This window comes from Natator depressus, chromosome 1, assembly GCF_965152275.1.
Source record: "Natator depressus isolate rNatDep1 chromosome 1, rNatDep2.hap1, whole genome shotgun sequence".
NCBI classification, from domain to species: Eukaryota; Metazoa; Chordata; order Testudines; family Cheloniidae; genus Natator; species Natator depressus.
This window is the reverse complement of record NC_134234.1, coordinates 340,992,685-341,011,012: the sequence shown is the minus strand read 5'-3', so window position 1 is coordinate 341,011,012 and position 18,328 is coordinate 340,992,685. Positions and strand designations below refer to the sequence as shown.

General features: G+C 40.6%; 1 protein-coding gene across 2 annotated transcripts in view; it reads right to left on the bottom strand.

Annotated features, from left to right (window-relative positions):
- LRGUK (leucine rich repeats and guanylate kinase domain containing) overlaps positions 1 to 18,328 on the bottom strand; it is a 78,175-nt gene that overhangs the window by 33,033 nt on the left and 26,814 nt on the right. For both annotated transcript variants that reach the window (XM_074942708.1, XM_074942709.1), the window contains exons 11-13: positions 10,683 to 10,802; positions 1,548 to 1,644; positions 241 to 354 (exon numbers count right to left, since the gene is read on the bottom strand). In XM_074942708.1, the coding sequence (XP_074798809.1) occupies positions 241 to 354; positions 1,548 to 1,644; positions 10,683 to 10,802 (331 nt within the window). The remainder of the gene's footprint in view (positions 1 to 240; positions 355 to 1,547; positions 1,645 to 10,682; positions 10,803 to 18,328) is intronic.

Genomic DNA, 18,328 nt, shown 5'->3' with positions numbered 1-18,328 from the left:
GGTCGCTCAGGAAGTCTGTAGCAGAGCAGGGAATTGAACCTGAGTCTCCCAAGTCCTACCTTAGTGCCCTGACCACTACATCATCCTTCCTCTCACATGAGAGGAATTCTCATAATGAGAATTATTTAATTAGAGCAGAAACTACAAAGGTAAATGTTATTCTTTTGGATTGATAATGGACACGTTTCCATATTTTGTTTTTCGATGATGTTATAATGGTTAAGTAATAGTAACGCCTACCTCTATTTCCAAATGAACACAGCTTGCCAGTCCCTCTCTGGCAATGGATTCTACAGTATCTCTTCCTAATCCATAGTAGTGGCTGCTATATTTATAGGTTGCAATAAATTTCCCCTGAAATTAAAATAGTGATGTGTCATGACAATCGAAAGACTGTAATGAAAACAGCTTTCCTACAGAAGCACAGTAAAAATGATTGTTCTAGACTTGGTTACCATTAGTATACAGCTCCACAAAGCCTAAATCATCAGTGATAACAAGGCCACCTGGGGTGCAAAACTTGCAGAGAGCAGCAAAGAACAGGCCTCAAGGGTGCAGGCTGTACATTGTTTGGGAATAATAAAACATCAGCTCATTGAAAACAAGCAGCTGATGGGTTACAACTTTACATTGGTTATTCATTCACCCTGCAAAGAAGCACAAGCTCTAAAGCAAGGGGCATCTTCCTTTGACAGTGCCTCAAAATGAATGGCAGCACCAGATAAAAGAGAAGATACCAAAGAGGAAAGTGGGTACACAAAGCAAACCTGCAAGGGGAACATATACTTGGGAAGTAAATTTCAACAGTGAAACTTGGCAAAAAAAAACTTTGGTGCCCAGTACTTTGTGTCCAAAGATATTCTTTGGAAATTAAACCACACTCTCATTGAGAGGTAAACACTAAACATCAGTTCAATGGCTTATGAATGTGTAGGCCTTGTGTATCTACCAATAAAGTACTATAATTGGGCTTTTTGCGCCCAAACTGCATTGGGAGTACAGATATGCACCAGAAGCAGTAGCTGGAGACATTCTGTCTATAGAGAGAAGAGAAGCAGGTACAATGTCTCCAGGGTCAATCTGCTACCCTTTAAATCCTGTGCTCCCCATAGGGCTCCTAGAACATTGAGAAACATGGCAGGACCCTATCCACAAGCCTCCTTTTGGCTTTCTAGCACCCCTATCCTCCCCACCCCCTAACACACACACACACACACACACACTTACTTGGTATTCACATATGCAAATGACCTATTATTTATTAATATTACAATAGTACCTAAAGACTCCAACTGATCTATATGCCCCACTGTAAAAGGTACTGTAGCTAAACACAGTAAGAGACAGTCTAGCTGACCATTTGCACAAATAAATACCTGATTTGCACATGAAACTGTGCTTACTGGACATGCATATTAGTCATCTAATTGTGCACACATCTCATTTTTTCAGAAATCAGGCCTTTAGAGACTTTTTGTTTCATGAGATCCAGTGAACTCACTGATACTACAGGATTAGGCCTACCAAGACACAAGTCCAATTCTTACCATGTTCAACATATTGTCAAACACCTCCTGAGAAATGAAGTAGTAATCAAGTCTGTTGTCTTCTCCGAAGTAAGATGCCCTCGTGGTGTGACAGGGGCTGGAAGATATACGGTACGTTAAAGGAACCATCAGTTTTCAATCATTTAAGAAGCTGGTAGTGGAGGAGGAGGAGGGAAGAGCAGGAGAAATCATTTTATTTTAAACAGAGAAGAAATATGAGGACTATAAAGAGGTGCAAAATCATACCACTAATGCTGCATATTTGAAAGAATAACCTATAAATGCAAAAAAACTGTATTAATAACACATTACATTTGGGCTATAAATCCAAACACACAGGACTGTCTCAGTGGAAGCTGTCACAGCACTGATAAGTAGGGAAGTGATAAATTCATCCTCCCCCCCACACCCCCGCTTTGTTGACTCCTGGCTGATAGATAGGAATCTTAGATACAGGAGGGGTGGTGGGAGGCAGGTTGAGCAATTAATAGAAGTAGATGGAGGGACCAGTGGTGAGCTCCAGAACCAGCAGTAAGAGGGTATCAGTGCTGGAATCAATGAGGTTGGCTGGAAGTAGGGGGAGGTAAGGGAACTATTTCAAATGCACACCTCTATTTAAGGGCAACCATTTGAAATATCTGACACATGAACTTTCTTTTGAGATGAGGGTCATACAAATATGAATCTGGCCAAATAGCTAAGTCTACATATGAAGAAATTTTAGTTTAAAGGCTCCAGTCCCTTCCTACACATGCTGTTTCACATAAGCACCAGCATATGGTCCTCAGTCACTCCTAACAGTGGGTCACATTCCTGAGAGGTGGTACTTTGCTAATAGTGTTTTTGTACCACAGGACAAGCAGAACAAAAATGTTATGCATAGACTTACACTGACAATATTTTGTCTCCTTGACTTTTTGACTCCTCCATCTCAGACAAAACATAGCAAAAAATATTCACATCTAAATATACGGAGCCTGGCTGTGTTATTAAAACACTGATAATGGATTTTAACCAGCTTTGCAAAATAAAACTGGACAGACAGCTTGTTTGCTGAGCTTTGGGTCTTGAAGCCTCAAGCTGGAGACCACAGAATGAAAAAAAGTCATGTCACACTTAGGGGCAGCATTGTCTAGGTCTGGGAACCGTGAGTCTGGGAACCCAGATTTCATTCCCAAGTGTGACACAAACAGGCTTTATTTGGTATGGGTATTGGGTAACTGATGAAAAATAGAATACTTATGAGCCTGGTTCTCATTTATACTTAGGCCCTTTTACATTGCCAGAGTAGTGTAAAAGAACCCTACTGTGAGTGAGAATCAGACCCTTGTATGTCTATTACTTTCTATGCCAAAACCTATGTGAGTAGATGTACCATTTGCATTTAACTTTGAACTGCTTATTTCTTTCCATTCTCTTTTTTTGTCCCATAGGTATTTCAGTGGACTCCTAATACCATAAAATAGTCAGCACCAAGCACAACGGGTTCCTGGTCAATGACTAAAGCTCCTAGGTGCTACAGTAATACAAATAAAAAACCCCTTCCAAAAACAAGGCCCTCTTTGTTTTTATTTCTTTTGAGTTTTGATAATGAAGATCTTGTAAAACCTCTCTTGTTTCCCTGTAATTTTATTAATTTGATCATAGAAATCTAGGGCTGGAAGAGACCTTGAGAGGTCATCTAGTCCAATGGTTTTCAACCTTTTTTGGACGAGGACCCATTTGTAAACACTGGTGGCCAATCCCGACCCAATAAATAGCTTAAGTAGAAAACACACGAGTGTTTTGGCCCCAAAATACTTTTTACCCACTACATGTAATAACAATAGTAATAAGTTAAAGAAGATCAACAGTTAAAGTTAAAGGCAGAAATCAACAACAGGAACAGATTAACAACAGTATAATAAATCTTAGGTTCCATTTAATGAGATACCCGAGCTTGCTGCCCTAGACAAATTAGAGGATTGGGCCAAAAGAAATCTGATGAGGTTCAACAAGGACAAGTGCAGAGTCCTGCACTTAGGACGGAAGAATCCCATGCACCGCTACAGACTAGGGACCGAATGGCTCGGCAGCAGTTCTGCAGAAAAGGACCTAGGGTTACAGTGGACAAGAAGCTGGATATGAGTCAACAGTGTGCCCTTGTTGCCAAGAAGGCCAATGGCATTTTGGGATGTATATGTAGGGGCATTGCCAGCAGATCGAGGGACGTGATCGTTCCCCTCTATTCGACACTGGTGAGGCTGTGTCCAGTTTTGGGCCCCACACTCCAAGAAGGATGTGGAAAAATTGTAAAGAGTCCAGCGGAGGGCAACAAAAATGATTAGGGGACTGGAACACTTGACTTATGAGGAGAGGCTGAGGGAACTGGGATTGTTTAGTCTGCGCAAGAGAAGAATGAGAGGGAATTTGATAGCTGCTTTCAACTACCTGAAAGGGGGTTCCAAAGAGGATGGCTCTAGACTGTTCTCAGTGGTAGCAGAAGACAGAACAAGGAGTAATGGTCTCAAGTTGCAGTGGGGGAGGTTTAGGTTGGATATTAGGAAAAACTTTTTCACTAGGAGGGTGGTGAAACACTGGAATGCATTACCTAGGGAGGTGGTGGAATCTCCTTCCTTAGAAGTTTTTTAGGTCAGTCTTGACAAAGCCTTGGCTGGGATGATTTAGTTGGGGATTGGTCCTGCTTTGAGCAGGGGGTTGGACTAGATGACCTCCTGAGGTCCCTTCCAACCCTGATATTCTATGATTCTATGCTCTTTGATGAGTTTAATCAAAGTTTGGTGTAAATTTAGTCAGCACAATCCAAAGGTCATGTTCAACATCCAGTCTGTTTCTGCTTTTGTTCTTCAGTTGAGTCAGGGCAGAGAATTCAGTTTCTCACAAGTATGTTATACTGACAGGCAAAATGACTATAATAGCCTGGCAAGCAAGAGCAGGATATTCCAACAGCAGCACTGCACCAAAACTGGGGAAGGCTCATTTCAGTATATTTTCTCTGTAGACTGCGATCACAAGGTAACTCGACCAGCTGAGATTCTTCCTCCATGGTAGACTAACATTTTCCAACACAACTCCAAATGGATCCTGTATCCATTCTTTTCCCTTGAGTTCTTTGTCTGGAAAGTAATCTCAGAATCTTTTGTGTAATTTAGTTAAATGATTACTGATTGTTTTCTTCAGTGCTTCCTGGCTAGTAGAATCTTTCCAATTTTTTGTTTCTAGAGACTCATTACGAAACATGTCCATTCTATCATTTGAAACATGTTTGTTCACCAGAGAAAGTTTTTTTTGAACACAACAATTTTATCAGTTTGCTCAAAGCGATTGTGCCCTCTTCCCTGTGAAGACAGATTCAAATAATTTGGATAATCAAATATATCTGCCATATATGCAACATGAGGAAGCCATGTGTCGTTACTGAAGTGCTTTGCCAGGTGAGATTTTTTTTTTCTTAAAAAAAAAGCTGCCAACTCACTTTTAAGTTCAAATACACGAGACAACACTTTGCCATGGGACAGCCAGCGAACCTCAGCATCGTAAAGCAGATGTAATGTGCACTGCCCATTTCCTGACAGAAAACTTGAAAGCATCATGAATTCTTGGCATATTGTTTGATGTAATTCACAATTTTGACAGCATCTTTAAGAGTTTTGTGAAGCTCAGGTACCATGTCTTTAGCTGATAATGCCTCCCTGTGCAGGAAACAGTGGTTCCACATTGCACTGGGTTCTTTCAAAAAGATTATCTGAACAACTTCTGAAATGTTTCCTTGTCTTTGAAGCAGCTCCAACAGTTGTAACTCCAATACACTTCGACCAGCTCAATCCCACGGACTCCAAGTAATCATCCAATGCAACAAATATATCAGCAGCAGTAGTAGAAGTAGGCAAATCCACACTAAACAAGTACTGGATAAGGTAACAAGCTTTGTGGATGGGGGAAGCAGTAGATGTGGTATATCTTGACTTTAGTAAGGCTTGTGGTACTGTCTCACATGACCTTCTCATAAACAAACTAGGGAAATGCAACCTAGATGGAGCTACTATAAGGTGGGTGCAGAACTGGTTGGAAAACCATTCCCAGAGAGTAGTTATGAATGGTTCAAAGTCAAGCTGGAAGGGCATATCAAGTGGGGTCCCATAGGGATCAGTTCTGGGTCTGGGTCTGTTCAATATCTTCATCCATGATTTAGATAATGTCATAGAGAGTACACTTATAAAGTTTGCAGACAATACCAAGCTGGGAGGGGTTGCAAGTGCTTTAGAGGATAGGTGTAAAACTCAAAATGATGTGGACAAACTGGAGAAATGGTCTGAAGTAAACAGGATGAAATTCAATAAAGGACAAAGGCAAAATATTCCACTTAGGAAGGAACAATCAGTTCCACACATACAAAATGGGAAATGACTGCCTAGGAAAGAGTACTGCAGAAACGGATCTGGGGGTCATATGGATGACAAGTTAAATATGAGTCAACAGTGTAGCACTGTTGCAAAAAAAGCAAACATCGTTCTGGGATGTATTAGCAGGAGTGTTGTAAGCAAGACACGAGAAGTAATTCTTCCACTCTACTCTGCACTGATAAGGCCTCAACTGGAATATTATGTCTAGTTCTGGGCGCCACATTTCAGGAAAGATGCGGACAAATTAGAGGAAGTCCAGAGATTAGCAACAAAAATGATTTGATAAACATTACCTACGAGGGATGACTGAAAAAATTGGGTTTGTTTAGTCTAGAGAAGAGTAGACTGAGAAGGGACATGATAACAGTTTTCAAGTACATAAAAGGCTGTTACAAGGAAGAGGGAGGAAAATTGTTCTCAGTCTCTGAGGATAGGACAAGAAGCAATGGGCCTAAACTGCAGCAAAATGGCTTAGGATGGAGATTAGGAAAATCTTCCTAGCTGTCAGGGTGGTTAGGCACTGGAACAAATAGCCTTGGGAGCTTGTGGAATCTCCATTATTGGGGATTTTTAAGAGCAGGTTAGACAAACACCTGTCAGGGATGGTCTACATAATACTTAGTCCTGCCTTGTGTGTAGGGGACTGGACTCTCGAGGTCCCTTCCCATCCTACGATTCTATGATTCTTGAAAATCACTTTCCCACATGTGCCTCACAAAAACCAGCAAGATATGTATCAAATCGCACTCTGTATCAGTCTGTAAACAGTCGCGTACTGAAAGACTATCAGCTGTTTGCAGTTTGAGGTCTTCTAAGATATCGCAGATTCTTCTCTGTATTGTATCACTGGAGAGAGGGATTGTTTTTAATTTTTTTGCAGCCAACTCACCCAATAATTCAGTGCACATGTCAATAGCAGAAGGTAAAATTAACTTCTCAGTGACCGTGTGAGCTTTTTTACATTTCACAATGCAGTGCGCAAAAAGGTAAGAAGCATGCAATGCTTGCTCCCAGATAGTAGATACACATTCAAGTGTTTTTTGTGACATTTCCAAATCTTTCCTTTTTTGTTTAAAAAAATCAAGAGGCTTGTCTTTACAGCCAGAGTGCTTTGTCTAGAAATGCCTATGTAACTTTGATGGTTTTAGGCTTTCATTTGCTAACAGTTCAAGCAGATGACACACTGTGGCCTGTGTTCACCATTTCGGTCCTCAATAAATGAAAACCCAAACTTTAAGTAAACAGGGTCGTACCTATGATTATTTTTCTTCTCAGGCTGTGATGAATTCCTGCTATCACTTGTACTTGCAGTTGCAACAGAACAGGTTTAAAATGTATCCATTTCACTGACTAAAGACTCACTTTGTGATTAAAATGCACACTCGTCACTGAAAGTTCTACATGGAACACTCATCTCCCATAACTTCCCGCTTTGCATTCGATTGTCTAATTGATGAGGCTACAAATGGGTCACAGAGGTAATGGATTCCATGATTTTATGTGACCTTTGCGACTTCAGCCCCGGGTGGCAAGGCTCTGGGCTCTCGCCCCCCCATGGGATGGCTCCGGACAGCCACGACCCTTTCCTACATTCTTGCGACCCGCTTTTGGGTCACGACCCCTGGGTTGAGAAACACTGAACTAATCCATCCCCCCACGCTGACGCAGGACCTTGACCATCCCTGAGATGTTTGTCTAACCTGTACTTAAAAACCTCCAATAATGGGGATTCTACTACCTCCCTAGGTAACCTATTCCTTACTTAACTTATATTTGGAAAGTTTTTCCTAATATCTAACCTAAATCTCCCTTTCTGAAAATTAAGCCCAATACTTCTTGTCCTATGTTCAGTAGACACGGAGAACAATTGATCCCTGTCCTCTTTATAACAGCACTTAAAATATTTGAAAACTCTTATCAGGTCCCTCCTCAGTCTTCTCTTCTCAAGACTAAACATGCCCAGGTTTTTTTAAACTTTTCCTCATGAGTCAGACTTTCTAAACTTTTCATCATTTTTGTTGATTTTCTCTGGACTTTCTCCAATTTGTCCACATCTTTCTTAAAGTGTGGTGCCTAAAACTGAACACAGTACTCCAGCTGAGTCCTCACCAATGCTGAGCAGAGCAGGACAATTATTTCCTGGGTCTTACATACAACGCTCCTATTAATACAACCCTGAATAAATAAATATCTAAGTCAAAGGGGAGAGATTTTTTTTCCCCCTGTACTGAGACCTTAGATTTAATGTGGAATAAATTCTTTTCTTTAATACAACTGAGTTATAAACCACTAAGAAATTAAGTTTATAATGCAGAGGCTGACAGATCCTTAACTGTAGCAGCACTAGTGTGTACCACTATTTTAATCAGTGAACTATGGCAAATGAGAACAGTGTGGTGCACATGGACCCTATAAAACTTTAACTTCAAAGGCTTGATTTTCTCAAAGACATTAGAAACATATCCAGCTTTAAAGGTCATTCCTGAGTACAAACCAGATGGTCTCAGTGTCCAATTTCATTTTATTTATTTTTTTGAAAGACTTTTACCCATTACAACTTTTTTAATTGCAAGGCCATGTTCACATTTGAACTGCCAGGATATCTTACACGAAATACATTTTTAATGAGTGGACTGTTTGAAATTTAAAAAAGTAAGCCATAAAATTGCTGAAATCTCCACTGAATAATTAAAATACAACTTTGCTTTGTAGTTGCAATGTTCTGCTCTGTTAAAATTCTCTCTCTCCTTTTTTCTCATACATAAAACTTTTGAGGAATAATACATATAAAAAACAATGCTTTTGGAAATCAGACAGTGCTTGGAAAATTCGGGCCAGTTTTCAATTACTTATAATTTCCAAGCTGGTCTCTCAAAGCACTCACTGTGCATGATTTTTCCAATCTTGTAACCGTCACAGCTTTTCTGTCAAAAAGTCCTTTGGACTTGCAAGTCATGTGACTTAATCTAGCATTATAAAATATTACAAACACACAGCAGATCTTCACATTATAGGACTTGAGTTGAAGGAGGTGCCTATTATATAACATTACTGATACTCAGTCTAGGATTCTGTGGTGCTGGGCATCCAAAGAACTAATTCCGCTTCTACATTGTCAGCTATTATATATGCACTTAAGGCTCTATTCTTATGACTTATTACATTAGTACCCAGAGGCCCCATTCTGTTAGGTGCTGTACATATACATAGTAATGTATATAGATACATACATAGTCCCTGCCCCAAGGAACTTATAGTTTAAAATAAGGCAAAATGCAACAAGTGAGCACCAGTAACACACGGCTACACAGATTACTGCAATGTGTACTATATAGCACTACCTTTGAAAGGCAGAAGTTACAGCTGGTGAAGAATGAAGGATGCCCATTTGCTTTGTCACAATTAGCTACAAAAAGATTATTACACTGGTCCAGCGACCTTGAAATTTAGACTCTACAGCTGGTGAAGAATGGAGGATTCCCACTTTGTCGGCATTAGTCACAGAAAGCATATTGTAATAGTTCAGTAATTACACTATTCATCCTATTCACTTCTGGATGCAATATGTAGGTGCCCTGTATAGATGCACCCTAACACTTTTGTAGTGGGGTGTGGCAGGCTGGCAGTTTCTTGTAATATCCTGAATGAACTTTACTGAATTAAGTTAAACCTTACAGAGTTCATTTTAACATCTTTGGAGTTCATTGTATTAAAAATGCAATTGTGTATGTGTTATTGTGGAACTGTATGTATTTCCATGGGAAAGGTAAATAGGAGAAGAGCAGGGGGTGATTAGGCAAATTCACTCAGGTTGTAACATCTCCAGAGAAACCACCCCCATGGCAAAGTATACATACACTATTTCCAACTGGATTCTCCAGAGACTGACAGATAAGGAAAGAATTTTTGGACAAATAGGCTGGTCTTAAATTGGCTCATGGCCTTCTTCCCGATTCAGAAAATGGACAGGACCCCTGGTCCATCGAGGGTCCCAATCCTCAGGGTAGGGATTGAAGGACTGGGTCCTCCAGAATCCACGATAGGCTTGGGGTTATTTTGGCAAGCTTTTGGGATGCATGTAAGTTTTTTTATTGTTTTAGTATATTTTCTCTGTAATGTTTTGTACCTTAAGACTAAAGTAGGCTTGCCTAGGAAGTGCTGTGTGATAACATATCTGTTGACAATCACTCTGTTGTCTCTGAAGAGAAAGTAAGGAGGGGTCCTTGAGCAACCTGTCTGTGCTGGGAAATACACAGTGAAGGTAGGGAAATATGCAGCCTGAGAATACCCTGGTCCAAAGGGAGAGGGATGCGGGCCTCCATCCAGAAAGAAAATAGCTGGGGAGCTGGAAGCCAAGAGTAGGTGCCCTTGCTGAACCTGAGGGGAAATACAAGTGCAGTTGCCCTGAACTGTGACACTGGGCACAGTAACATGAACTAAAGAAAAAGTTCAGATGAATGGATGGATGGACAGACAGATAAAAGGAGCAGTAAAAAGGTGCTGATTTTGCTTTGCAGTTCTCTTTTAAAAAATCTTGATAATTTATATAGCATATTAAAAAATAAGGAGATATTATATGATGACTTCAGACAGCCTAGATCTAGTAGGAGACAGAACGCCTTGCAATGACCATTTAACAGTCTTCTGTAATATTTAACTTAAAAAAAAAAAAAGCAACAATTTGAGCCATGACTGCACTCGATGGTCTCTTAAACTGATAGAGTAAATTTACCTGTATCTGAAGAAATTGTTGAACTGTCTGCAGATTCTGTGAGAAAGTTCCCGCTTTCCACAGGCCATGGGTCCAACTAATATTAACATGGGGTAGGGAGCATCAAGACTAGGCAAAGTGCTGCAAGAAGAAAAAACAAACAAGGCACTATTACACTTCCTACAATGGACACTTGTACTGGCATCATATAGGTCTTTGGGAACAGCATATCATCAAGGGAACTGATCTAATCTAATGTATGGGGGAGAGGGGAGTGGGAAACCTATCTGGCTTCAAGACTGAGCTTGATAAATTTATGGAGGGGATGGCATGATGAGACTACCTTCAATGGCATGTGTTAGGGGGCTTATTCCTTCACCCACTTACTTCCCTGGTCCTTCTCGCATGAACAGAGAGCAACAATACCCGAAGTCCAAAGGTGCAAACAATTCGATGTTTATTGGGGTGAACTTCCAGCAAGCATGATTCCAGTTTTCTTCCTTAGTGTCCTCCTTCCCAGCTCTGACACCACAGAGCCTTACACTTGTGTCCCTGTTCCCATTCCTGCCCTTAGCAAAACATGATTCCAACTTCCTTACTCCCATTCCCTGTTCCCATTTCCCCCTTTAGCAAAACATGATTCCAATTTTCTTACCCCCATTCCCTGTTCCCATCTCCCCCACCCCTCCCCACTTCCTGATTGACTGCAGACTATATAGTAAAACTTGAGTTCTGCTTTGCTATACCTTAACCAATCATTTTCCTGAAATTTAACTAACCAATCCTAACATATTGTAACATGATTATTTAACCAATTATATCCCACCACCTTAATTAGTTTACACCCAGCAAAATTAATTATACAGCAGACAAGAACAATCACAGAACCAGACAGCGATTATACAGACAAACAATAGCAAAGTGGGAACTATAATGACAAAACAATACAGAAGTGAGGATTTCACATCCCAGCTATTGATAAGTGAGTTCTTGCCAGACAGGATGCTATCAAACTAAGTTTCCTTTTACATTTTCTAGGCACTTCCCTTTCTCTGGAGGTGATAGGCACTATCAGGACAGGATTGTATTCCTAACAGCCCAATAGCTCCTTATTTCAATGTGACTACTTTGGAACGTGAGGATGTGACCGTTCACTTCCCAGTTTATGGCTGCCTCTGTTGCTTAGCCAAAGGCTTTAACCTAAGAACAGGGCCTCAGACTGTCACAGTAAGAGAAGGCCCTTACACTGGCGGACAGTGGTTTTGATTCTTTCTTTTATACCTCTATAACTAGCCAAGTGATAAGAATACACCTAAATTCTTAGAGTATAGGCCTTTACAGGCAGACCTGAATATCTATATCCTAACACTAGTCGATTTGCGAAGGCTAGCAACAACTATCTCCAATGGCCAGTGATGGGACACTAGATGGGGAGGGCTCTGAGTTACTACAGAGAATTCTCTCTCAGGTGTCTGGTTGATGGGTCTTGCCCACACGCTCAGGGTCTGACTGCCATATTTGGAGTCGGGAAGGAATTTTTCTCCGGATCAGATTGACAGAGACCCTGGTAGTTTTTCGCCTTCCTCTTCAGCATGGAGCATGGCTCACTTGCAGGTTTAAACTAGTGTAAATGGTGGTTTCTCTGTTACTTGAAGTCTTTAAACCATGATTTGAGGACTTCAGTAAATCAGCCAGAGGTTAGGGGTCTATTACAGGAGTAGGTGAGTGAGGTTCCGTGGCCTGCAACATTCAGGAGGTCAGACTAGATCATGATGTTACCTTCTGACCTTAAAATCTGTGAGTCTATACTATTCATGTCATTCACCGCATAGACAAAGAAAGCAATGGAAAATCAAGTGTGTGCATTTATGCATGATTTAAACATGAAAAGAGCACAAAATATTTCCTTAAAAAATCCCATAGCATTTTTTGCAAAAAGAAGGATGTTAAACCTGGTGTATCCTGCTCAGATTGTAACTTGGATTTACCATCTTTTCTGAAATTCCCTCTGCAGTTACAGTTGCTGTGGACTGTTAAAGAGTTGCCCAGCTCCACCTCAGACATGGCAACATTTCAGTGGTGGGATAATTGAGTCTTGACCATATTTATGATCGATCCTGCAAACCTTTATAACTCTCGTGAAAGTAATCTCATTGACTTGAAGGGTTTGCAGGATCAAGGTGATAGTTTGCAAAGTGCTCTACAAATGGGATGAAAGACACTAAGGATTATGGGCCCAATCCTGCATAGCATGAAGCACCCTTAATTCCCACTGACCGAAGCACTCTGCAGATGCAAAGTATTTGCAGAAACACAGAGGCCTAACTTTAGGTGTCCATTTTTACAAAATCTCAGCCTAAATCCATATTAAGTGGCTTGATTTTCAGAAGTGCTGAGCATTCAGCAGCTCCCTTTAAAGTCAATGGGCATTTGTGGGTGCTCTGCACTTTTGAAAGTGAGGCCTCTTATTAGGTGCCTACATATGGAGTGTAAATTTAGACATTTTGTTTTTGAAAATCTTACCAGAGACGTTAAGATTATGTCATTTGATGTGACAAACACCAGCTGAAATAATTTTTAAAAACCACACCTTTTTGGGAAACTAATAAACGGCTTGACCCATTAACATTTTCTTTTAAAGAAAACAGATCACATCTAGGTTCCAAACTTCAGACTAATATAATTTAAAATAGCTAAGTATAAATAACCAAAAACAGAGTGTATAATGGAAACAGCAACAGAAGTAGATGATTAATCTATCTGAAGTAATGTTAGCTGCTGAGCATAAGTGAAGGGAAAAAATTAGATAATTCAGAGTAATGGCTTCTCTCCTGCATCAGCTCACACCAGCAAAACAGTTCTCTCTGTCTAGCTACTGATATAGTACCATACTCTCTCTGTGCCTCTAAAGCATTAATAAATTTCATCATCACAACACTCCTGTGAGGTAGGGATGTTCTATCCTCACTTTACAGATGAGAAACAGAGACACAGATTAGATTTAAGTGACTTGCCCAAGGTCACAGAGGGATTCTGTGGCTAAACTGAGAACTGAACTGAGGTCACCAGCATCCCAGTCTAGTGCCCTGTTCTCTAGACCAGTGTTTCTCAATGACCGGTCTGTGGACTGGCACCAGTTCCTGAGATCTCCCTGACACAGCAAGCCAGATCCTGGTGTAAAAAAAGGTTGAGACACACTGCTCTAGACTACCCTTACATCCTTGGGTTAGGATGCCAGTAGAATCCCTCAGTAGAAGAAGAGGTTACTCACCTTGTGCAGTAACTGGAGTTCTTCAAGATGTCTTTCCCTGTGGGTGCTCCACTTCAGGTACATGTGGCCCTGCATCTTTAATCAGATTTTTTGGTAGCAGTGCTCATTTGGCCCACACACATGCCCTACACATCCTCATGCCCTGCACTGAGGCTACATAAGACTGCACAGATCGGTGTGGCTGGCTCAAAGAGAGCCTTGTTAATTGGAAAAGCCACTTGCAACAAGGTTGAGGTTTGCAAAATATCTAGGAGTTTATAATGGGAGTCCTGAACTTCCTCAAAAGGAATTTGAAGCATGTCCACAACTCACTTCATCAGGTCCTGCAACTGACAAAACTCATCTGCCATGAAGGTAGAGGGGGCATCATAGCCTCATCAGGGGATGAAGAAGAGATATTTGGATGAGGTTTCACCTCCTCATCAGCCCTTGCCTCCTGCTCCTCAAAGGTCTCTTGTACAAACTCTGTTTGATGAGGAGGGAGCAAAGGCACAGGGAAATGGAATTTCCTATGTTCCCTGCAGTTTGTACTCTGAGCCCTTAGAAACTGTTGGCAGTAGAGGACCTAGGGGTCCCAGTAAGATTGCTGGAGAGAGTCATAGGGCATAGACAGAGATAGCTACCATTGGTCATCCCAACTGGTTGAAAGTGGTGGAAGTTTATCCTCGCTTCTTTCAGTAGGCAGAGGTGAATAAACACTCTTCAAATAGAGACCCTTGAACTGAAAACTGAGTGTCAGAGTCCTCATGCACATTCTCTTAAGGAGGTGATAACTGATCTCCATGAATTATCGAAGTTGGAGAACCAGAAGGACTCAATGAGATGTGGGTAGCCGGTGACCCAGATGATCTCTGTATGAAAAGGTGTACGATACCAGTAAGCAGTGGATATTTCAGTTCATTAGAAACAGAGATCTCTTAAGTATCTGAACTCCTGTGATACCAAAGAACATAAGAGGTTGGTGTCAATATGAGGTAGGTATCTGTCTTGAGGAATCAGCACGCCCAAGTAACATATTCACACGTTGCAGTCCAGGGCATAAGTACCAAGGGTACTGAAGGGTCAAGTAACGCTGAGTTCTTGCGAGTGTGGTTGTGACTACTGGAAGCAAAGGAGATCTTTGGAACCAGTGGTTTTTTTAGTAGCGGCCTTAGAAGCAGCCTCAAACTCTTCATGGTACCAGAAGCACTTGGAGCCTCAGCAGTGCTCCTTTTGGGGATGGTGGTCTTCCGTGACCGAGGCCTCTTTCACAGAGATTTAGCACTCCTGCTTTTCTTATCAGTTTCCATCAACTTGGAGTGCTAGAGTCTTGGTACTATAGGCACAGATGCAGACACCCCCACGGAGGTTTTTGATGACAGGGATCCTGAAATGGCTGAGGTAGTCACCACCTTCTCCTTTATGTCCCTCGGTGACCAAGATCCTGAGGCAACTGGGATAGCAGGAATCTTACCCCTAAAAGCTCTTGGTGACCTGGATCTGTAGGTAGATGACGTATTAGCAGTCTCACTCCTTGAAGCTCCAGGAGACTGAAATCCAGAGATATACAGGGCAGTACATATAGGGGAGTTCTCAAAGCCCCGATCCAAAGCTGGTTTTAAGGCTTGCTCCATCATGAGAAGCCTGAATTTGATCTCCCTCTTCTGATGAGATCTTCTTTGAAATAAAGTACAGATCTTACATTTCAAGGGAATATGAGTATCCCCCAAACACTTGACACACACACAGAGTGTCTATCACTAATCAGGAGAGACTCCTTACAGGAAACACGATGTTTAAAGACTGGGAATCCAGGCATACCCCAGAAATAGAGTCCAAAGTGACACCACTAAACGGGGAAAACAAAGCAAAGGGAAACCATCTACAAATATAAACTATTTACAACTATAACTAACTAACTATGCTAAAGTATTAGTAGAAGGAGACATGCTAGAGACTTAGTCTCAGGCTGAAGGTGGTTGAGAAGGAACTGAGGATGGTTTGCCCACACAGCTCTCTATAGCTTCAGTGCAGGGCATGAGGATGTGTAGGGCACATGTGCGGGCTGAATGGACACTGCCACCAAAAATCTCTGATCAAAGGCACAGGGCGCATGAGCACCCGAAGTGCTGCACCCTTAGGGACATAGCTTTCATCCTGATTTTAGACATATTTACACAACTACCACAAAAATAATCGTTACAAAATACACCAAGACATTAAAAATGTCAATATGATAACAATATGCAAAATATTCTCTCTATATTTTTTACATCAAAAAGTTGCTACTGTGATGCATTCAGTTCAAGTCAAGAAACTCTCCCTTCCTTCACTGTTACTCCATGTTTTCATGTTGCCTTCCCTCTTTCTGCCATTTGCTGTCAGAAAGGGACCAGTTCAACACAGAACAAGCCCAACAGATGCCAGTGACAGCAATAACTATTACAGCCAATGAGTGAATTATTAAAAAGGGACCATTTTAAATATGGGAATTCCATGAAACATGTTTAATAACTGGTGATTTCAGAATTTATCTACACACAGTACAGATGTTCTCATTGCCATGTCACATGTGACTAATGATGCCAACCCAGCATGTAAAGATAAAATCAGTTTCTTCAATAGATTTATAATAGATCCCTTATAAATACATATAACACACAAGTACCTGATACAACCTGCAGATTTCTCTCTATTGTCATCTCTTTTATAAAGTAGTGTCATATCGTGTAACTATACAATATATAATTACTTGATATGACTACACTTAGAACTCTAATTTCTTTAAATACATTCCTGTTGCTAGACCACAGGAACATGTCCTCAAAGTCCCCATATTTACTATTTTATCAGAAGAACACATTACAATAAAGTCTTTAATTACACCGTCATACAATTTCCCCCCCACAACCTTGTAAGGAGTATCTTGTAAGGTGCGGTGCCCTCAGCTCATTCACTGTGTATTTTGCAACTTGTGGGCTTTGGCATTCAAAGTAATACACAGTTCTCAAAGATTCATAGATTTTAAGGTCCAAAGTGACCACTGTGATCATTCAGTCTGCTCTCCTGTATAACACAGGCCATAGGACTTCAAGTCCAATAGCTGTGGTTGAGCCAAAACATATCTTTGGAAAAACATCCAATCTTAATTTTAAAATCTGCAGTAATGGAAAATCCACCACAATGCTTGTTAAGTTGTTCTAATGGTTAATTACCCTCGCTGTTAAAAAAAAAATTGTGCCTTATTTCTAACCTTAATTTCTCTAGCTTCAACTTCCAGCCTTTATACCTAACTCATACCTTTGTTTGCTAGACTGAAAAGCTCTCTGTGACAAAATTTCTTTTCCCCATGTACTTATATACTGTGACTTAGCCTTCATGTGTATCTAAAGTTGTAGAAAAAAAATAACATATTATATTGTATTATTTAAATAGTAGAATGTTCTATAATTAAAGACAGTATTGTATTGCCTATGGAGAAAGGGCATTGCACAATGTCAATGTTGACATTTCCTGATTGTTGAGTGTACAACTATTCAACTTTACAGTTCTTTACATAGTTTTTTAATGGAATTATTAATAATACAGTAAATAAAAATGTCCTGCATGTGATCTAAGGAGATTAATGCAAATGAACTATAAAAATGTGGCTACAAGGAGAATTTTCTAATTTAGAAAATTAGAAAAAATCATCATTAGGAAGATTTCACTAATGAATGCAGTGCATGCTTTTCCAGCTGAGCACTGGCAGGCACTCAAAGCTTAATTAACATTATCGGTTGCTACCTTAAGTGCCAGACTATATGTTTACCTGTTTGTTTATACAGTACTTCTGACTCAATACAGAGGTTTACAGACATGTATATCTCCAGCACTGAACTCACATACATACCCATAAAGAAATACCTGAACTGGGCCTATGTCTGTGTTGGAAGGGATGCCAAACATGGATGCCTTCTGGAAAAACAATTGTGCTAGTCAAGAAATACTCAATTACAGCCCAATCTTGCAAGATGCTAACTACCTTTTGCAGGCTTCTGGGCCCCTTGAGAGCAATCAGAGCCATGAAGACAATGCTCAGCAACTTTCAGGATCAGGTCCATAGAGAGGAAGCCATTCTAACTGTAGGAATCACAATGAGTGTCTTCTAAAAGTCAGAGTGCCCAGTTTAGGTACCCAAATTGGTACTTAGGTGCTAAAGTAGGCTTTTGGGAACTTAAGTGGCAATAAGTGCCTAAATCTTGACCTTAATAATAATAATGTGCATATCTACAGCACCTTTCATCTGAGTATTTCAAAGCACTTTACAAACATTCAAGAATTAAGAGATGGTGAGCCCAACATCCCTGGGAAATAGACAGTCCCATTTTAGAGATGGAAAATGAAGCAGAGAGAGGTCACACAGCAAGACAACAGC